The sequence below is a fragment of the Zalophus californianus genome, chromosome 4, assembly GCF_009762305.2.
Source record: "Zalophus californianus isolate mZalCal1 chromosome 4, mZalCal1.pri.v2, whole genome shotgun sequence".
Classification (NCBI taxonomy): Eukaryota; Metazoa; Chordata; class Mammalia; order Carnivora; family Otariidae; genus Zalophus; species Zalophus californianus.
This window is the reverse complement of record NC_045598.1, coordinates 12,586,463-12,606,541: the sequence shown is the minus strand read 5'-3', so window position 1 is coordinate 12,606,541 and position 20,079 is coordinate 12,586,463. Positions and strand designations below refer to the sequence as shown.

Genomic DNA, 20,079 nt, shown 5'->3' with positions numbered 1-20,079 from the left:
ACCTTCGTGGTGGGCTCAGCAAGATCCATTCCACTCACCTGCAGGCTGAGGCCCCGGGAAGAGAACGCGGGGATGCAGCAGGCCAGGATGGGGCACCAGAACGGGGCTTTGCTCTTCTTGTCCTCATCCGGACACAGCCAACCCGGCTGGTTCTCCTCCCCTACAGCAAGAGGAAGGAGGCAGGTGAAGCTGGTCAGAATCCGAGGACCAAGCGGGCAGTGAGCAGCCCTGCCGAGCCCAGGGGGCCGCCCCCAGCCCCATGCCTATCCAGCCAAGATGAAAACCGGCCTTGCTCCATGGTCATGGCCGTGGGTCCAAGGCAGCGAGTTGGGAAACCTAAGAGTTGAGTCCTGGCTCACCCACCCTCTCACTGAGCAGCCTTCTGCAAATTCCCCCAACTCTAAGCCTCGATTTCTTCACCCATGAGACAGGGGCATAAAAATGCCTTTGTCTTGAGGTCGTTATGAGGATCCAGTGAAATAGTAGATGAGAAAGAGTTTCAAAAATGTTGTGATGCTGAGCACAGTCCAGGCCCTGCTGCCTTGACCTAGAGGTCTAGAGGTGCTTCGGGATGGCCAAAAACAAGCCAGAAGACAAAGTGACACAAACATGCTGCTCTTCACCTGGCTCTGATGCTGCTGGTCAAGAGGATGACTCTCTCCTGCTTCCTTTGAGACCCACTCTGAGACCCAAGTGGTCATCTGCCTCCACGTTCCCAGTCTAGCTGTACACTGAGGCCCCAGGGGCCTGTGACAAGTGCAGGTGCTCAGACCCTGGACTCACATCTGGACACCACTGTGTTCAAGAGCATCTACTAAACCACACTCTGCAATGCCTCCTTCACATGGGTCAAGGCTCCCTCACGCGCCACCACCTCCAAGAAGTCCTCCCTGACCACCCTGGCTATGATGGCCCCTCTCTCAGAAACCAGTCTAAAGACCACATCTTATTTCCCACATGGCCTTCACCACAATCTAGAATCACTTTGTCTATCTCCTTGTTCACTGTCTCTCTGCATATGTCTCTAGAACATAAGCTCAGGGCAGCAGGACCTGGCCTGTCTTATTTGCTGAGGTCTCCCTGGCACCAAGCCCACTGCCTGCACATGGTGAGTACTCAGCAAGCATGGGTTGAAAGGATGAATGACAGGAGGGCATGAGTGAGCGGGTAAACTACCATCCGTCCCAGAGGATTCTCCCTGCTCAAGAGCCCATCCTTCTCTGCACTCCTACGGGGCCCACCTTCTAGGAACCCCGACAGCCAGGGCAGGGCATGGTGAAGACACCTACTGTGTGTCCACGCACAGGCACAGGTCAGGTGCTACAGGTGTCCCGGGTTCTCGTTTTCACAGTAACCAAGCTCAGTGAGAATTCACGATTTTCCCTTTATGGACAATGAGACCGACACTCGAGGATGATTTAATTGACTAGTTCATGTGCACGGCTGGTGGCAGAGTCCAGATGAGGACCTGGGTCTGCTGGACCCCAATGCCGTCTCCTGGCAACCAGCCCCCACCCACCCCCAACCCCCACTGAGGGGCATGACCGACTCTGGACAACCAGGAGGTTGTTGCCCTGGAGGGGGAGAGCCAGAGGATGGCACAGGGCGCCCTGGGCAAGAAGGGTCACTCAACACAATGACATCAAGCTCAAGGGTACCTGGAGCTTCAGGGATGGGAGGAGACGTCTTCCACAGAAGAGGTGTGACGACAGCCTTCCCACCCCTCACGTGGCCACTCAGTGGCCAGGAGGAAGCAGGGACTCGGGCCCAAGCTGGCCCAGCCGAGCAAGGGTCAGCTCTGTGCGAGGGGGCTCACCAGTCACAAGGGGCCTCCAGACCGGTTTCCTGCGCTAACCACTGCCCCCCACAACAATCAGAGCCGTCCTGCTACCCTTCCACTGGATGTCGCCGTTCCCACATCCATCAAGTCCCATCCACGTGGGATCAAATCCAGACTTTTCCGGGACAGTGAGGATGATCCTTCCCTCCCAACCTCAGCGCTCGGTCCCAGGCTCCACTGAGCGAGGCTTTCCTCAGCCACTTACACGAACGAGCCCGGGACGTTCGCTCCACTTGGAGGGCTGTCCTCCCCACCCCCGGGGCTGGCTCCTCTCCTCCCCGAGGCTTAGGTTATTTGTCCACCTTCTGGGAGCGGCCTCAACTGACCACCACCCACCCCCACCCCTCCATCGCTTTCTGTCTCAGCCCCTGTTGGTCTATCATGGCCCTGAACACAATTTCTGGCTCCTTTACTGGCTTGCCTCTTTCTTCCTGTGTGTGTGCACGAGTGTGCCTGTGCGTGCGTGCATGTGCGTGTGCACGTTGGTCTGTGTGTGTGTGTGTGCGCCCACAGGCTCCCCAACCTCGCCTGTGTTCTGTATGAGGAATGTCAATCATACCTCAACAACGTGGCTTTTAACAACACCACTGCCACCAGAGAAAGGCGGCATCCCAGTGCCGGTCGTGGCACGAGGAGCTGGGATGAGGTGGCACGGGAGGATGCTCTCTGAGAAGTGAAAGACATCCGAAAAATGTCAGGCGTGACGACGTGAACAACCGGCTTCGGTAGAAGCTCCGGCCCACGTGCCCAGGGCACCCACCCCACCAGCAGTCCAGCGGCCGCACGGTGAGCTCACCCCCCAGCGTCGGACCCTCCACCCCACCGGGTCCTGGAGGCAGCATCACAGGAAAGGACAGCTCACCAAGGAGGCGAGGCCATCGCAGAAAGGACAGTTATGGCAGAGGACAAGCACCATCATACAGGATGCCCACGTGCACCACACCTCACAGTTTATAAAGCTCTGTCCCCCATGAGGCCTCATTTCATCCTCAGGGCCACCAGGAGGGGCGGGTGTTGGCATCCCCCTCCTACCCAGAGAACCGGAGGCTGGGGGACATCCAAGGCTGGGCCCAGGAGGCAGAGAACGGACCGAGCACGGGGTGACAGCCCAGACAGGCCACCCTGTGGGGCAGCACCCTTCCCCTGGGCAGGTGCAGACATCACAGCGCTGCACTGCCTCTTGGACAAGCCCCTGGACGGCGAATAAAGATGGGTGGGACTTGAGTCTGCCCTGCTTTCAAGGAGCTTATGATCAGGCCCCGACCACCAAGAGCCCAAAAGACGGCTCAAACGCAACTGCCCGCCCCCCCGGGGCGCCACCTCCTTCCTGGAGCTCAGCCCGTGAACATAAAGCCCCCTCCATTACCACGCTGCCCGAGCTCCTTTCCTCTCCTTCCCTCCACACCCACAGCCCATCAAGTCCTGGCAATTTATTACGATATATATTTTTTAATGATCTGACCTTCTCCTTCCAGATGGTGCCTTCCCTGCCAGCGATCGGGGAACGTTAAAGGAAAATGGAGTTGTAGCTCCCCATCTGCCACTGCCATTGTTCCTGTCACAAAACCAGGGCGGCTGAGACCAAATTAGAAGGCTGTTGCAGTTGAAAATTGAAAGCCCGCTTGGGATAAGTGACATTAAGAACTGGCACCATCGGCAGAGCCGAGATTTCCAATTGACACTAAGTGGGGGCTTATTTAGCGCCCAGCTCTGTTTGCCAGCACCCACTGAACACAGGAGCACCCCGTGGGGTGGTGGGGGAGGCTCCAGGGCTGGAGGCCACGGCCCCTCCTGCTCCCCTCCCACCTCTGCACCCCCAGAGCCGCCCCGCCCATGGCAGCAGGCTGACTGTGGCAGCTGGGCCCCAGCTGATCCCAACTCAGCCTCCGGCTCCCTCACTGTGTGACACAGAGCCAGAAACCGAACCTCTCTGAGTCTGCTGCCTCCTCCAGAAAGTGGGGGAAATTATTCCAACCATTCAAGGGTCACTGTGAGCGCTAGAGGGAAAAAAAGACTGAATGCCTAGTATATGCCAGGCCCTCAAGAAATAGTGAGATCAATGTCCTGGAGGTGAGGAGTCTGCCTAACTGCAGGCTTGAGGGCGGCCACCCCACCTGCACCGGGCTGAGACGCTGGCCCTGCCCTGCTCCTCGATCCCAACCTGCCTCCCGAAGTCCTCCCGTGCTCAGTCCCCGTGCTGCACTTTTCCTGCCACCGTTAAGAGCAACACTCCGGGGGGGCAGCCCGGACCAGCCTTCTCTACGTTCCAAATCCGAGGCTGCCCTCAAAGGCCCTCTTACACCTCCAGCGCCACAGAGATGCCACAGGCCACGGCCACAGACGTGGGGGCTGGCGGGACATGGGCACCCTCCTTTTCCAAACACCGGCTCACAGAGAGAGAGAGAGAGAGAGAGAGAGAGAGAGAGAGAGACACCGGTGCCCAGGGAAGCCTGGCGAATGGCCGGGGTCACCCAGCTGAGGTAAAACCGCTCCCAAGGGCAGACCCACTGCTGCAGCCTGACGGCCTGGGCAGGTCCTAGCGCCCCCGTCTGCACTGGTTGAGAGTCAGTGGAAAGGACAGCTGGGGCGCACTCAGGACCACGCTCAGGATCCATCACTGGATCGTCGTCAGAGGGAGCTCGGGGGTCACTATGAGGACTGAGGGCTGGACAACTAGCCAAGTCCGAGGCAGCAAGGGAGGGCCCCCCGGGGCGCACCCTGTGAGGATGTGTCCCTGTGAGCGTGGGACCAGCCCACAGCCTGCCCGGCCCAGGTCCTTGGGAAGGTAGGAATAAGGAGGGGTGCAGTGGGAGCGGCTCCGGGGACCCAGGAGCTATAAGAGCCACGAACGCAGCACTTGAAGAGCTTCAGGTGAAGGGACACAGGCAGGGAGTGCTGGAAGCCCACAGTCATGCCTCTTCCTTCTCTGGGGCTTTCCATCTGCAACCCTTCCCTGGAGCCTTTATGAATAGGAGACTGGCAGAGGGGTGGGAGGGTGGCCCGGCCCGCCCCTGTTCTGCACTGAATCACGTGTGACCTTAGACCAGTCATTTCCCCACCAGTGAGATGCAGGCACCCCCTTGTCCTAGGAGCTTTTCCCACAACCCAGGCACTGGCCATCCCAGGAGTCTTCCACACTGTCTCCCCGTATGTTCACAAGAGCCCCGTGATGGGGGCCCTGGCATTATTCCCACTTTCCGATAGAGAAAGGCACCTAAAGGCTAAATCGTTTGCCTGAGATCACAGAGCTGGGAAGGGACAGAGCCGGGAACTGACCCCAGACAGCCAGGATCCATTTCACGAGGCCCTAAGATCCCAAAATGTACGAGGGGAGAGGACCATTGGAGCTCTTGTCCGACTCACCTCCCAGAAGCCTTTCCCCAGACCACACGGCACAGTAGGGGCCCCACTGGGATGTGAACGGGTCCCCAGATTCCCCAGGGCACCCTGCCCTTTCCTCCCTAGCGGCAGAACTGACCCCCCCATTCCGGATCCCAGGCACCCCCCAGTCCAGCCCTCTCTTTCGTCAATGTTTAGTGGATTATGATCTCCGTACGTGGTAGTCAGGAAAAGAGAAATTAAAAAAAAAAAAAGAAAGAAAGAAAGACAGGAATCACATCCTTTGTAAATAAATGTTTTTAACATATTCTATTACTAACTGGCTCATATTATTCCCGGCCCCACCCGATCAAACACTGCAGATTAAAAAAAAAAAAAAAACCTGGCAAAATAAAAGGAACAAATTACTCAAGCCCCAGGGGAACCCAGGCATTCAAATAAGATTTCCAATGACCCTCCTTCCATTAAAAACTTTTGCTGCAGGGCGCCTGGGTGGCTCAGTCATTAAGCGTCTGCCTTCAGCTCAGGTTGTGATCCCGGGGTCCTGGGATCAAGCCCCTCATCAGGCTCCCTGCTCCGCGGGAAGCCTGCTTCTCCCTCCCCCACTCCCCATGCTTGTGTTCCCTCTCTCGCTGTGTCTCTCTGTCAAATAAATAAATAAATCTTAAAAAAAAAAAAAAAAAAAAACTTTTGCTGCAGCGAAGCCACGTGGAGACAACAAATCAGCTGAGCACAACACCAGCAGCCGAGACAGAGGAGAGGCTCAGTCGGCCCCTCTCCCTCCAGTGTCAAGCCCCACTCGGCAGAGCAGCCGGGCCTCCAACCGGAGACTGACCTGCCTTTAGAGCAGGTGTACAATCGGCTCAGGCGTGCCCAAGACTGGACTGCTCCACGGGCCGGCCCAGAGCCACGTCAGCCTTCCCTGGGGCTAGAATTCCCGCGGTCGGCTGCCAAGGCTGGGGCTGTCTCGGCTTAAAATCCTCTCTCCTCCCTCTGCAGCTCTCCTGGTCACCTGGAAACATCCAGCAGAGACTTGTGCCACGTCAGCACCAGATCAAGGCCTCTGACTCTGGCTCCCCCAAAGCCACCACCTCCTCCCCATTTCCTCCTGCCTCCCCATGCCCTCTCGGCACAGTGGGCAGAGCCATCCACTCAAGTGGAAACCAGATCAGCATGCTGCCTAGCTCTCACTGCTACAAGGAGCAGTTGCCCATCACGCTCAGAATAAGTTCCATACATCTCGCCCTGGCTTTCTGGAAAAGCTGCCCGACCTTCCCCCTGCCTACTTCTCTTCCCACGATTCATCAGCTCTGGCCACCACAGGACCTTTGCACTTGCTCTTCCGAAGCCTAGACTGCTTTGCCCAGATCTCTGTCAGCTTCAGATGTCACCTCCCAAAGGCCCTCCCTGACAGCAGTCCTGACCCCCAGGCTCGGTAACAGTCACGTCACCCATCACTATCCCCTAAATGGCACCACCTCTTCCTGTTGATTGGTTCCTCATGTAATGTCTATCTGCCCCCCATAAATCATAGCTTCCCGGAGAGCAGGGATCTTTCGGTTTTTGTCATTGCTCTTTTCCCCATGCCCAAAATCAGTAACTCGTTCCATAATTATTTTTTTAATTGATGAAAGCCAGTGTCAAAGGTCCTGGCTTCTTTCCAGAAATGTCTCAAAACCTATAAGATCACACTAAAACCAATAATCAAACGAAAAATGTCCCTGCTATTGGCCAGAAGCAGCAAATGGGAATTCCAGTACATCACAGAAAATAGTAGCTCTGATGGGCAAGTACAAATAAAGTCATTACAACTTAACGAATGTGGTTTGCAGACAGGAACTCTCCCAATGTGGGGAAGCAGAGGGACAGTGGGTCCAGAGTGGGCTCTGGGGCTGACTGCCCAGGGGCTGAGCACCAGCTCTGCCCCTTCCTGCTGTGTGAGCTCAGGCAAGTCACTGCACCTCTCTGGGACTCGGAGCCCTCCACTGTAAAAGGGGGTTGACAACAGAACCTACCTCTCAGAATTATCATCAATGTGAAAAGAAAAAGACGTGTGTAAAATGCTTAGAAAAACGTCTGCCATGTAGGACGCGCTCTGTAAACATTGTCTATTTATATGATCATTACGGGGTGCATGGGACAAAAAAAGAGGCCCTGGTTGAGAATCAGTTTACTCTAACCTGCATCAAGGTTTCTAGCATATTCAGCACTACCTACGTTTAGAATACTTCCACCCCACTGAAAGAAAGCCCCTCAGCAGCCACGCCCTAACCACCCTCCCCCAGGGCCCTGATAACCACTTATCATCAACCGCCATCACTTTACAGACGGGGAAACTGAGGCTCAGACAAGGGCAGTGACTTGTCCAGGGTTACTAGGCAGAGCCTCAGGACTCAGAACCCTGGCTCCCGTCCGTGTTCCTCCACGGCACCGCCTCCCTCCAACTCAGAAGCTCCCTGCCCCCGCGCATCCACACATGCACACCCCAAGCCTCCCTGCTCCGCACCCGTCCCCTGAGGCACTCTCCCCAGGGCCTTACTCACGGAGTCCGATCTTGGCCAAGTGCAACCTGTTGACCCAGGAGATCTTGCTCAGGGGGTTGGGAGTGATGAAGACCACCATGAAGCTGATGGGGCGGCCGGACCTGCGGTGAGAGGGCGAGGAGTGTGAGTGCCCAGAACAAGCGCCTGGTTCTTCCCTCAACCACGGGCACCAGCCATGGTGCCAGCTCAGCTCGGAGCATCAAAGCGGGGCCAGAAAGCCTGGTGGCCCCCCCAAAGCCTCCATCCCCTGGGGGAAGAGTCCCTCCACCCACTGTGGCCCCAGAATGGAGGTCCCTCCCTAAAGCCACCAGGCCACGCTCCCCAGCCCAGCCCCTGGCCCCTGGGCTTGGTGCCTAGCGACTCGAGAGGCCAGGGCTCCCCAGTCAGACACACGTACACATCCGACTGGGAGCCTCTGCAGGGAGGAATGGGCTCCCGCGGGCCTGCTCCCAGCACCTGGCACAGTGCAGGTGCTCAGCAAATGCTTGCAGAATGGACACATGAATGAATGAGCTTATGACAAGCTTGGACAGCTAGAGGTCACTGTTGTCACACTACTGTCCTCTCACCTTGAAGCAGCAGGGCCCCTCAGGGTCCTCTGGGGTCTGTACTCCACCGGCCGGGGCGGGGGGGGGCATCCCAGGGGGTGGGCAGGGCCAGTGTCACTAACTCTCCCAAGGAAGAAAAGGGTGCAGGGGCGGGAAGGGGCTGCGTGAGGCCCCCTCAGCAGAGGAATGGCACATCAGCTGAGGGTCTACGATGGAGCACAAGTGCCAAGGTGGGCATTTGGGGGCAGGGGCCATGCTGGGGGGAGGCTGCGTCCATGAGGAGACCCAGGGCCTGTTCCCAGGGCTCTGCATCGTCTGGAGTGAGGGAAAAGGTCACAGCACAAATGTAACCAACCAACAGCAGAGCGTCTGGGTCCTGAGTCTCCTAACAGAGGACAGGCTTAAGCCAAGTATGAACCGGTCACTCATTCATTCATTCATTCATTCATTCATTCATTGGATAATGAGCACCCCCTCCATGCCAAATGCTGTGCTGGGCAGGGCCCGCGGTGTGTATACACCCACACCCATGACCACACTGATGAATGGGTCCGCTCCAGGTGCCCTCTCTCCGCGTCCCCCCACCACCCGTCAGCGGTGGCCGCTCTCACTTGTCAGGTTTTCCAGGAAGCAGGAGCCTGAGACGACACTTGTTGGCCGAGTGGATCTCCTCCTCCTTCACCCGCATTAGCCTCTGCAGGGCCAGGCACCAGTCTTGAGCCACGGTCATGTTCAGATTCTAGGGTTGAGGAGGCCAGTGAGATCTCCATCCGGCCTGCTGGTTCCCCCAGAGCCACACAGGATCCTCGAGCATCCAGGGGGACCCCGGGGGGGAGAGGAGCTGGGGAGGTCCGGGAGCTCGACAGGGACCCCTGGCTCAGCCACAGCAGGCGGCCGGCTCCCTGGGCTGCAGGCCCACAGCAGGCTTCCCAACCCTCGTTCAGACCCCAGCTGGTACCCCTCCTGTGAGAGGGACACAACCTCCCAGCCAGCTTCCTCTCCAGCTTTGGGGTGAGGTCCAGGAAGGGGCTGTGAGACTGACTGGTCAGTATGCAGAGAACAAAACAATCACCACACAGCCAGACCCCACTTAACCCAAATCAGAGCTTCACCCCCGAACCAGAGGCCGCATACCAGACATCTAGGTAGCAGTGGGGAGTTTTAGCTGCTCCTCCTGCCTGTGGGATTCAGAAGCCAGGAGCATGCCTGGGGACTGGACTAAGACAGGAGCCCTCTCCCACTCCGCCTGCTGATCTAGGCATTGCCCGAGGGAGGAGCCCAGAGCCCAACAAAGCCAGGCCAGGGCTGGGTACCTGGTAGGTGCCGTGCAGTGTGCTGATGAGGAAGGTTATCTGCTCGACCACAGCCAGATCTTTCTGCAGGTCCTGCAGCTCCTGGAAGAGGCGCGGGGGGCCGAAATACACCTTATCTGGGCAGAGAAGAGACCCAACTCGACTTCAGGGTGGAGGAGGGGCTAATAAGGACCCAAGCATCCATTTACTGCATAAAAGAAGACCTGTCGCCCTGGAGATATGGCACTACAGACACAGAAGAGACATTACCAGGCTCTTGCCCTGGTGGAGTTCCCAGTCTGGGGGGGGGCGGGGTGTGGGGAGGAGGCATAGATCCAGTCACAGGTAGTCTAGCATCTGGGGTCCAGGCCACTCTCAAAGGGTCACAGGAGGTCAGAAGACTAAGAACCAACTGTGCCTGCAAGAACCGAGGAACCTTCCCAGGGCCAGGCGTGTGGTGGGCATGCTGCCATAAAGGAGAACAGCATATGGAAAGCACTGTGGCTTGAGGAAGCCCACAAACAGCAAGGTGTTCACAGAGGTACTGAGGACCTACTGTGTGCCAGGTTCTATTCCAGGTGTTGGAGAGATAGCTGTAAACGAGACAGAAAGGATCGCTGTTCTTATGGAGCTTATGACCTGCATGACGGGGGACAGGGGCAGCAGTCAATTAACAACCACAACAGATGAAAGGCACTAGGGAGAAAAATAACCAGGGCAAGGGCACAGTGAGGGTGCCCGGATCTCTGGGGATGATACAAATATAGCACTGGGGGCATGGGAGACAAGCAGCAAGAGACAGAGCAGGAAGGAGCAGCAGGCCAGGAGCGAAAGTGCTTGAATGCCATGCTAGGGAATTTGGGCTGTATTCTCTAGGCCAAGTTCTCTCAAGCTGGGGTCTTAGGGAACCCTAGGGGAGGGCTTATTTGGGGTTTTCATTTAGAAGACTATCTGGAAAACAGATGTACATCCTGAGTCACCTGGATAGGATGACTTTCAGGCCATGTTTTGCTGCATGGTGTCAGGGCTTCCATGGGCTCTGGTAATGAGCAGGAGTACCTCAACTGTCACCAGGTAATGAGCAGGGAGCAAGGGGAGGCCTGGCAGGGAAGTGATGCACTCACACCAAAAGAGCAAAGACAGACTCTGTGGTGAGCCCAGTGGGTAAGCTGGTGGGCAACATGGGTCACCATAGGGCACCCTAAGGGAGGGGTGCAGAGATCTCAAAAGAACCTGCCCCAGAAGAGGCCCACAGCCACATCGTGAGCAACTGGGTTCCAGCAAAACAACATCATCCATCACATTAAATGAATGCTGTTAATTTGAATTTTATTGTTCTGTAGCTTCTTTTTTATCCCACTTGTGATTTTGTTTTGGTTTTATGGTTGTTCAAAGAATATAAGCATCACGACTTTTTCATACCTAATCTTATATTTACACATATTCAAATAACAACATGATAAAAAATCATTCAAGGCCACTAGGGTTCAACAAGAATGCTTTCTTTTCCCCTTGAAGGGAGTCAGGCCACGTAGTACTCTCGTTTGAGAAACGTGGCAGTGAAGGAGGGGCCCCAGGGTGGTTGGGAGCAGTAAGGTGGAGTCAAGCTAGGGCCGAAGGTGCCTCTGGGGAAGACAAATGGGGGCCCTTCGCTGGGGGCTTCTGGAAACCGCGAAATAGCCCTTCCTGCTCACAGACCCAGGGGAAGGGGCCCAGGACTTGGGAGTGGGCACAGCCGGCCAGCCCCGCCCTCCGAGGGCGACAGGGCATGGTGCCACCACCCTCTCAGTTGCCAGAATTGCCCGAGACCCAGGGAGGCACCCTTCTAGGTCAGGCCCTGGACAGAGCCGGGCCGGTGGGCAGGTGGGCATGGAAGCCAGAGCCCGTGGAAGGGACCTCTGGCCCAGCTCCTTCCTGCCAGCCCTGCAGCTCAGCACCTTCCCTTCATTCAACAAACAGCTGTTAACATCCCCTGCAAACCAGGCCCTGAAGGAGGGCTGCTGCCGAACCCTCACCAGGGAAGGTGACCGTAGAACTGAGCCTTGAGAGCCCAGGATGGGGGGTGGGGGTGCCTGGCCCAGTCCAAAGGAATCAGGAAAGGCTCCTCTGCAGAGGTGTGATCTGAGCTAAGATGAGTAAGCAGGACAGCAGAAGAGTCTGCAGAAGGGTGGAGGCTGGGAGAAGGCCCTGGGGCAGGAGGGGGCTCTGCCCCTCAGGAACCGAGAGGCCGGTGTGGCCAGCCTGGGGAGGGCGGAGCGGGTGGGCGCCCCCAGCAGTGGTGCATGGGTGCCAGCGGGGACCTGGGACTTTACCCTGAGAGCAAGGAGAAGCCACGGGTGGGTTCGGGGTGGAGAGTGACACACACACAGACCTGATCTGCATTTGGGTGGAGGATGGACAGGAAGGGGGCAAAGGCACAGGGAAGGCCCGCAGCCAGGAAGCTCCTGCACCAGACCGGGTCTGACAGTGGCGGCCCCCACGGGGACCGACGGAGGTGCACGGCTGAGAGGCTGCCCGGCGCCACTCCCTCCGCGTTCTCATTCCTCTCGTGCCCAAAAAGTCGGAGCCACACAGCCCTGAGCCTGGTCCCTGAGGGTCGAGGAGCCTAGCGGAGTATCACTTGGGCCCCTCACTGCACAGAGAGGGAAACTGAAGCCCAGAGAGGAGGGTCACCTACTGAGGTCCCGCAGGAGGCAGGAGATGGTCAAGCAGGGACTGAAGTCCCGCTGTGGAACTCACAGGTATTGTGCGTGCACGCTCGTGTAGGCCCACGGGTGCACGCTCGTGTAGGCCCACGGGTGCACGCTCGTGTCGGCCCACGGGGGCACGCTCGTGTCGGCACACGGGGGCACGCTCGTGTCGGCCCACGGGTGCACGCTCGTGTAGGGGTAGGAGGGGCAGGGACAGTGTCCCATGCACGGGATGGAGGTGTGACTCTGGAACGTGCATGAGCAGCTGGGGCTCTGGGTTTGTGTCTGCGTGCGGTGTGGGGCTGCAGACCAGCCAGAGCCCCTTGGCCCGGTGGCCCACTGGTCTGGGGTTCCCCGACAAGGGCCACAGGCCCGGCAGGTGCCCCTCCGGCAGCAGCGGGCGGGTACTCACTCTGGGCCTGGCCCACGGCGGAAGCCCTCTTGGCGCCAGCGTGCTGGACGAGCACGGTGTCCTTGTCGTAGGGGCCGCCCTCCTGGCCCACCTCCACCACCTGCACCTGGGGCAGCGCCGTGTTCCACTTCACCACGTACTTGGGCCCGAGGGGCACCAGGCTGCTGATCTCCAGCTGGCCCCTGCCAGGACAGACAGGGGGAAGCCCTGGAGAGCCTGCAGCAGCCCAGGCCCAGGGCCAGCCCAGAGCATGCTCCTCAGCACACCAGCTCAGCCAGGCCCCTCGCAACACAAGCACCAGACCTCGGGCCAAAACCAAGCTAGGCAGAGCAGAGAGCCATCGATGAGGCAGAAGCCCTGGGGTGCCCAGGCCCCAGCCCAGATCCAGAATCACATGCCCCGAGGCCCCGAGCCCCCAAACCCCTACCTGTGGTTGGCAGGCCTGAGGAAAAAGACAAAACGGAAAGGAAGGTCATTCCTGTTATTGAGTGATTTTTAGGGGGCTGAGACCAGTGGGGGCCAGCCACGGGGCTGGGCCAGGTGTGGGCATCAGGGACCATAGGAGGGCCTTCTCCCCAGACAGGCCGCTGGCCTCCAATCACCTGCGATTCCCACAATTGCCCTGCTAGGAAGCTTGTATTATTCCAGACGAGAACACCAACAGTCAGGCAGGTCACGTGACTCGCGTCGACTCACCTAAGCTGATCCCCCAACCCCCGCCCCCCAAAGTGGGCCACCTAACATCCCCATCACAGCTCACACCAAGCTAGGCCCTGAGCAGCAGGGGGGCAGAGCAGGTGTTCATCAGATATGGTGCCTTAAAAATCACAGTGCTGCAATCAGTGAGGGAGGGAGGGAACGAGATAGCCTTAAGCACCACCACACTGATCTGGGACACAGGCTTCCTTGCCGGAGTCCCCTATCAGTGCTGGGTCTCCTCCAGACCTGTGAACTGACATGAAGTAAGGGCCCAATAAGTCTTTGATGGGTGGATGGATGGATGGATGGTTGGAAGGGTGGGTGGGTGGGTGGATGGAGGGTGAGAGAGCCTGGGAGTCGCCGGACGGCCCTGCATGCTCCTGTTCCAGGGTGCAGGAGCCACAGCGATGGAGACTATCCCCAAATCCACTCCATGGCCATGCCTGCACCAGCCGACTCTGGGTGCGGAGCCTACATCAGGCCCCACAGGTGCCCCCCCTCCCCGCCTGTACAGGTTCTCCAGCTGAGGGGCACAGGCTATGTCCCTTTGGATCTCAGTTATCATCATCATATTGGTGCTTCCGTGATGATTTTTTTCTTAAAGATTTTTTATTTAAGGGCGCCTGGGTGGCTCAGTTGGTTTGGCGACTGCCTTCAGCTCAGGTCGTGATCCTGGAGTGCCAGGATCGAGTCCCGCATCGGGCTCCCTGCTGCACAGGGAGTCTGCTTCTCCCTCTGACTCTACCCCCTCTCATGTGCTCTCTCTCTCTCTCTCTCTCATTCTCGTTCTCTCAAATAAATAAATAAATAAATAATAAAGATTTTTTATTTATTTATTTTTTAACACACAGAGACACAGCGAGAGAGGGAACACAAGCAGGGGGAGTGGGAGAGGGAGAAGCAGGCTCCCCGTGGAGCAGGGAGCCCGATGCAGGGCTCGATCCCCGGACCCTGGGACCATGACCCGAGTCGAAGGCAGACACTTAACGACTGAGCCACCCAGGTGCCCTTCCATGATGATTTTTCAAAGTGCTGTCAAATATTGAGAGCAGAGTCTGCTCCACTCGAGTGGCTAAGATCCCAACTGGACAGGTCACAGCTGGAGTTCATCTGGGCACCATCCCTCGGCCACAGGGCCCAGCAGGGGATGCAAGTGAGCAAACGGGGCCAGGTGGGGACCATGAAGCCCAGCAGAGCGCGATCCCTAGTAAGGAGGCCATGCGACCCAGCTCCAGGCCCGAATGGCCCTGGGCAATGTGGGCCCAGAATGTGGGCCCTTCAAAGTTTCAAGAGAAGTCAAAAATGTCTCAATCTTTGCACGAACTCCCTATGTGAGGCAAATAAAAGATTTCTGGAGGCCTGATGCAACCTGTGGGGCACAATTGCCCTCACCCCATCCAAGTTCCGATTCTTTCCGGTACAACCTAGAAGCCCAGCTCCAGGCATTTCTACCACCTCAGTCTCAGAACCAGGAGGCCAGGTTCTGTGGGGGAGATGGTGCTCAGAGCAAATTCTCTGGAATCTCAGAGTGGTTGAAACCCAGGAAGCTGTTCAGTTACCAACAGCAGAATTCTAGAACAGACCACTCTGCAGGAAGGTCAGCTGCTGGCCCAAAGGCCAGGGCTGGGCCCGGATGACCCTTCCAGATGCTCCCCATCTGGGGACCAGGGAGAGAGCAGGCCAAGAGGGATGGGAGAGGAAGCCGGAACGTCTGAAACCCAAGCCGAGGCCACACCAGACCTCATCACGGAAAGGCCAGTCTGGAAACCAGGGCGCAACAAGACAGGGTTGGGCGGGCGGCGCCCCCTACAGCGGGCTACGACCCGGGCCCACTTACTTGAAATTGATGTTGGCGCAGACCAGCATGTCATTGAGCAGGAAGACCCTGCGCTCCTTGGACTTGATCAGCTGCCCGCGGTCACCGTACACGGTCTCTGTCAGTGTCTCACACAGGAGCAGCTGCCGCTGACCCGAGGTCAAGAGCTGCGAGAAGGAGACAGAGCAGAGTCAACACCAGCACACAGGCGGCCATGCCACCACCACTGCGCCCAGGAGCCAGAATCCCTCTCCGCGTGCAGCAGGGACCGGGGCTGGGAGAGGCGGAGGAGGAGGTGGGGCCAGACCCTCCATCCCTGGCGTGGCGAGAGGCACTGGGGAGGAGGCCACAGGACGGCACACTGGGTTCTCTGCTGCCCCCCTTGTTCCGCAGCCCGCACCCCTTCTCAGGTGCGCCAGCCCCGGCCACCCCTCCCTGCGGTAGCCGCTGCCAGCGACACAAGCTAGAGTCGTAGACGGGTGCTCCCACCCTGGCTGCCCGCTCACCAGCTACAGAACCCTCCGGCAGGTCACTTCACCTGCCCACACCCCAGCTATCAAGGGGGGCAAGGATCCACCGCTCAGATTACCACAGTAACACATGACCAGATCTGGCAACATCATTTTCAGAACCCGGTGCAAGATGAACATGCGGCCCTCGTTCAAATGGTATTAAGGATTTCAGGACAGTAACAGCAGAACAGGAACCCAAGTGCGGGGCCCTCCTGAGTGCCGGCCCTGTGCGACGGCCCCGGTCACATGCCCGAGAAGTTGGCCCTGCATGTGGGTACTCCATCGTGCGCTGGGGTGCTGCTGTCCCCACGGGCCATGCTGTCTGTGATGGTCTTTGCCATGAAGAGGTGTGGCCTCACTTGGGGAGACCTCGGGCCTGGAAGAGGCCCCAGCCCTGCACCCTGAACTGAACTGAACAGCCCCGGCCAGCCTGCCGCATGAGGGGGCTGCACGGATCTGCTGGTCAATGATGTTCAGGCCTCAGGCATCCGAGCAGGCGTTTGCCAATCTCAGGCTGGACCCTGCCAGCCTGAGAAGCCCCTGCCAGCACCGGGACCACCATCCTACTCAGGGACCTACCGGGAAAACAGCTATTACTGAGAGGGACTTTTTTTTTTTTTTTTTTTTTTTTTTTGCAGAGGGGAGGATAATATTCAGCAAAATTCATTCCCAAAACCCATGACTCCAATGACAAGAGTCATCCTCCCCTCCCTCCTCACCCCTGCTGGGAAAGGGCAGATCACCCCAAGCCTCTCCCCGGAGAGACAGCCCTGTCACTCTCCCTAGAACCATGTGTCCCGGATTGCCCAAAAGCCTGAAATGGTACCCATGCCCACTGCCTGCCGGGCACCGCCCTTGGCACTAAGTACCCTACTTCCCATTTAACCAGCTCCGGAGCCCCTGAGGCCATCCCCATTCCCAGAGGAGGAAGCCAAGCTGCCAGAGGTAAAGCGGCTCGCCAAGCGGCAGCGGCACAGGATGCGGCCAGGCGCACACGCTGTCCCCAGCACCGGGCAGTCAGCTGCGTGTGACAGGGGTCGCGGAGGCCCCACTGCTGCTGACACAAAAACGACTCAGGGTCCCTGAGGGGGCCTCTCGTCACCGCTAAGGCCGGGCTCCCCTACGCCACCAGCTCCATCAACAAGCTGACGCCAGCTCATGGAAACAAGACTGGAGCCCTGAGGACAGCGGGCCCCACTGAAGACCGCCCAAGTGTGCCATGACCTAAAACTTGGAAGTCCCCTGGGCCGCTGTCAATCATGCCCCTGCCCCATAGGCAGATAAAAGGGAAAAAAAACGGATATTGCACAAACATTTCCCTGGAGGGTCCTGAGCAGGCACATTTTGAAATAGCCGGCAGGGTTCCGTTTGGGGCACACCCAGTTTCAATTCTGCTTTTCCCTGGGTGACAGACGGCAAGAGGAAAATCACCGGACTGGCCTCAGAACTGACCGAGATTGCCCAAGGGGGGCCCTGGCCAGGGGTAGGCACAGTGTGCAGCCATGTCGCCACCACAACTACGTCCCACACGTCTCAAAAACGCCCCCCACCTGACAGGGGGAGAAACTGAGGCTCGGAGCTTTCGGTTCCTTGCCCAACACCAAACCAGGTCTTCCTGGCCTCCAGCCAGTGACCACGGCTCCTTACTGCCCAGGTCCCCGTGGGGGACAGCGCAGAAGAGAACAGTGGGTCCGCCCGGAGCCGGTGCTACGGAGGATTTCCTCCTGCCCAGCCAGCTCTTCCACCGGCTGTGGCACAGGTGTGCGGGCTGAAGCCAGAGAGACCCTGCTGGTTACAGAGAAGGGAGCCAAGGGAGGGGACCGAAGAAGACACATCCCAAGTGCAGAGACCATCAGATACCAGCGCAGGTGCCAGGCTGGCCTGAAGTCTGTTTTTCTAGAGACATTCCAAAATAGAGGGCTGGCCTGGGGCTGGTTAGGGAGTCCCGCCTGGAGGCAGGGAGGGACTGGGGACTGAGGGAGCGTGGGCAGCTACTCCTCAGGTGGCCAGTGGCCTGCAGGGAGGCAGGCCAGCATGCCAGTTCTTCCAGCCCTTCGAGAAGACCTACTAGTCGGGATTCTATGGGCAGCTTTCCATTTTTAACTGATGGCAACTGATTCCATCTTCTTAAAAATACCGTGTGGGACTAAAAGCACATGTACAGCCTGAATTTGACCTGAGGAGCGAGAGTCTTAACATGTAGGACTCCTGGGGGCACCTGGGTGGCTCAGTCGGTTGAGCGTCTGCCTTCGGCTCAGGTCGCGATCCCAGGGTCCTGGGATCGAGTCCCACATCGGGCTCCCTGCTCAGTGGGGAGCCTGCTTCTCCCTCTCCCTCTGCTGCTCCCCCTGCTTGTGCTCTCTCTTTCTCTCTGACAAATAAATAAATAAAATCTTTAAAAAAAAAAAGGTGTAGGACCCCTGAAGCTTAGAACTGCACGGAACCCCGCAGGCTATCCTGTCCAGGCTTCTCAGGCCTGTGGCAAAGGTCAAAGATGGTCGCGTAGGTTAGTATCATATACCGTAAAGTGCCAGCCACCTGGAAAGGGCTGTTGTCCTCTGGGCAAAGCTTCCCGTACTATTAGAAAGTTCCACCCTAGGCAGCCTGGGTGGCTCAGTTGGTTAAGAAAGTTCCACCCCATGTGGCTAAAATCTCACTGGCCTTAGTCACTGGCCTTACTTCTGCTTTTGAAACCCACAGAGCCAAGAGGCTCCCAGTTTTCCCCCGAAAGATTTGAACAACTCCCTGTGATGACCCCACACAATGTCTCTGCCCCAAAGAACACCTAGTGTCCCTGCCTCTGTGCCCTAAGACAGGGTTGCCTCACCCAAGCCATCCCCACCAAACTCCACCCTCCGGCGGGTGAAAGCGGGGGGCGCCCAGGGTGCAGGGCCCCCGGGTCTGGGAGCAGCTTCCAGCACCTCATGTCACGTGCACAAACAGGTGACTCAAGGTGATGACGCTTTTGGGTACCGGCTTTGTGTTTTGAAAACAAGGTTCTCTACGGACTCGTTTGAAAGTTTTCCAAGATTTTTTTTTTCCTAGAATGTTCCTGAGTTACAACCCCAAAACATGGCATGAATTTTCCCTCTTTCTTCTTTACAAATAACACTAGCAATGGTGACAACCACCTTATATTAAGGACTCCTCTGTTTGCCTTGCAGCAGCCTTGGGCTCAGGCACCGCTGAATTCTCCGCGTTTCAGAGGGAGCAAGTGAGGTTCAGAGAGGTTGGGTAATTCCCCTGAGGCCACACAGTGAGCACCATTGGCAAAATCTGGATTCAAACTCGGATTCTGACCCCAGAGCTTCCTTGTATAAGCATGATGCTAGACTGTCATTTCTGGTGTCTTTCCTGGCAATGACACTGATGGACAAAATCAGCTTTTATCTTAAAATAACATGGATAGTAATGAATGCAGGGGTGCAGTATAGACTCGAATCCTCAAGGGAAGGGCTGTGTGCTCAGAATCAAGGATTCCCCTCCCTCAGAGAACACTGCCACCTAGTGGGCGGCCGAGGGGAGAAGGCAGAGCAACAGGTGTTAAAGGCCACAGGGCAGGTAAAGGCTCGCAGGTTGGGGGGACCTGGCACTCACCTTGTTGAGGCTGCTACGGTCGCTGACGCTCTTGGTCAGCTGCTGGATCTCGGCCACCTGGTCGGCCAGCCGCTTCTGCTCATTGAGCTTCTCAGCCAGCGTCTCAAGCTCCGTGAGGGCGAGCTGCAGGGAGAGCCTGTCCGGGTGGCCCCTGGGTGTGTTCTTCAGCATGTCCTGCCAGGACCCCGAGAGAGCCAGGGCTGAGAACCCCGCCCCAGTGGACCCTCCCTCCCCTGGCCTGGGATCAAAGCCTCACCCTCCCACCTCCTGCAGAGACAGGGGCTGAAGGTGCCCCGCTTTTGGTCAAGACAGATGGTACCTGACATATAGCAAGGCCTCAAGAAATAGCTAATGAATGAAAATATAAAATAAATATGTGGATCAATCTCTAATTCACCGATCAGCAGTTTGCTGAGATGAAAGCCCCCTCCTGCGGCCAGCAGCTCTGAGGACAGAGAGGAAAGTGCCACGGGGGTCCCCGGCCTGGCAGCCCCCCTACCCAGCTCAGCGGGGGGGGGGGGGGGGGCGGAGGGGGTGGAGGCTCACCCTGACTAAGGGCTCTCGGCAATCAGGGGAGGTGTCCCAAGCTCCTGGGGGGAGCCCTGTGAGGGGACAAACACTCCCTCTAGAAGCCTGAGGTGGCCAAAGTCAGCTCATTTCCTGAATGTTGCCCCGCTGCCAGGACCCCCAAGGGCCTGGGAGTCCACACGCCCTCGCTCCCTTCCTGCAACCTGGGCTCCTGCCACCACCAGTCACCCAGCCTTCCACGCCAGGGAGGTGCACAATAAGCT

At 57.8% G+C, this 20,079-nt stretch overlaps 1 protein-coding gene across 11 annotated transcripts in view; it reads right to left on the bottom strand.

Annotated features, from left to right (window-relative positions):
* The window catches only part of ARHGEF10L (Rho guanine nucleotide exchange factor 10 like), a 144,062-nt gene that overhangs the window by 47,029 nt on the left and 76,954 nt on the right, over window positions 1-20,079 (bottom strand). For 8 of the 11 annotated variants that reach the window (XM_027613468.1, XM_027613485.1, XM_027613493.1 and 5 more), the window contains 8 exons: window positions 19,289-19,462; window positions 15,201-15,346; window positions 13,092-13,106; window positions 12,665-12,846; window positions 9,584-9,699; window positions 8,882-9,009; window positions 7,723-7,823; window positions 39-160 (listed from right to left, as the gene is read on the bottom strand). In XM_027613468.1, the coding sequence (XP_027469269.1) occupies window positions 39-160; window positions 7,723-7,823; window positions 8,882-9,009; window positions 9,584-9,699; window positions 12,665-12,846; window positions 13,092-13,106; window positions 15,201-15,346; window positions 19,289-19,462 (984 nt within the window). The remainder of the gene's footprint in view (window positions 1-38; window positions 161-7,722; window positions 7,824-8,881; window positions 9,010-9,583; window positions 9,700-12,664; window positions 12,847-13,091; window positions 13,107-15,200; window positions 15,347-19,288; window positions 19,463-20,079) is intronic. The other 3 variants (XM_027613511.1, XM_027613531.1, XM_027613548.2) reach the window with 1 other exon arrangement.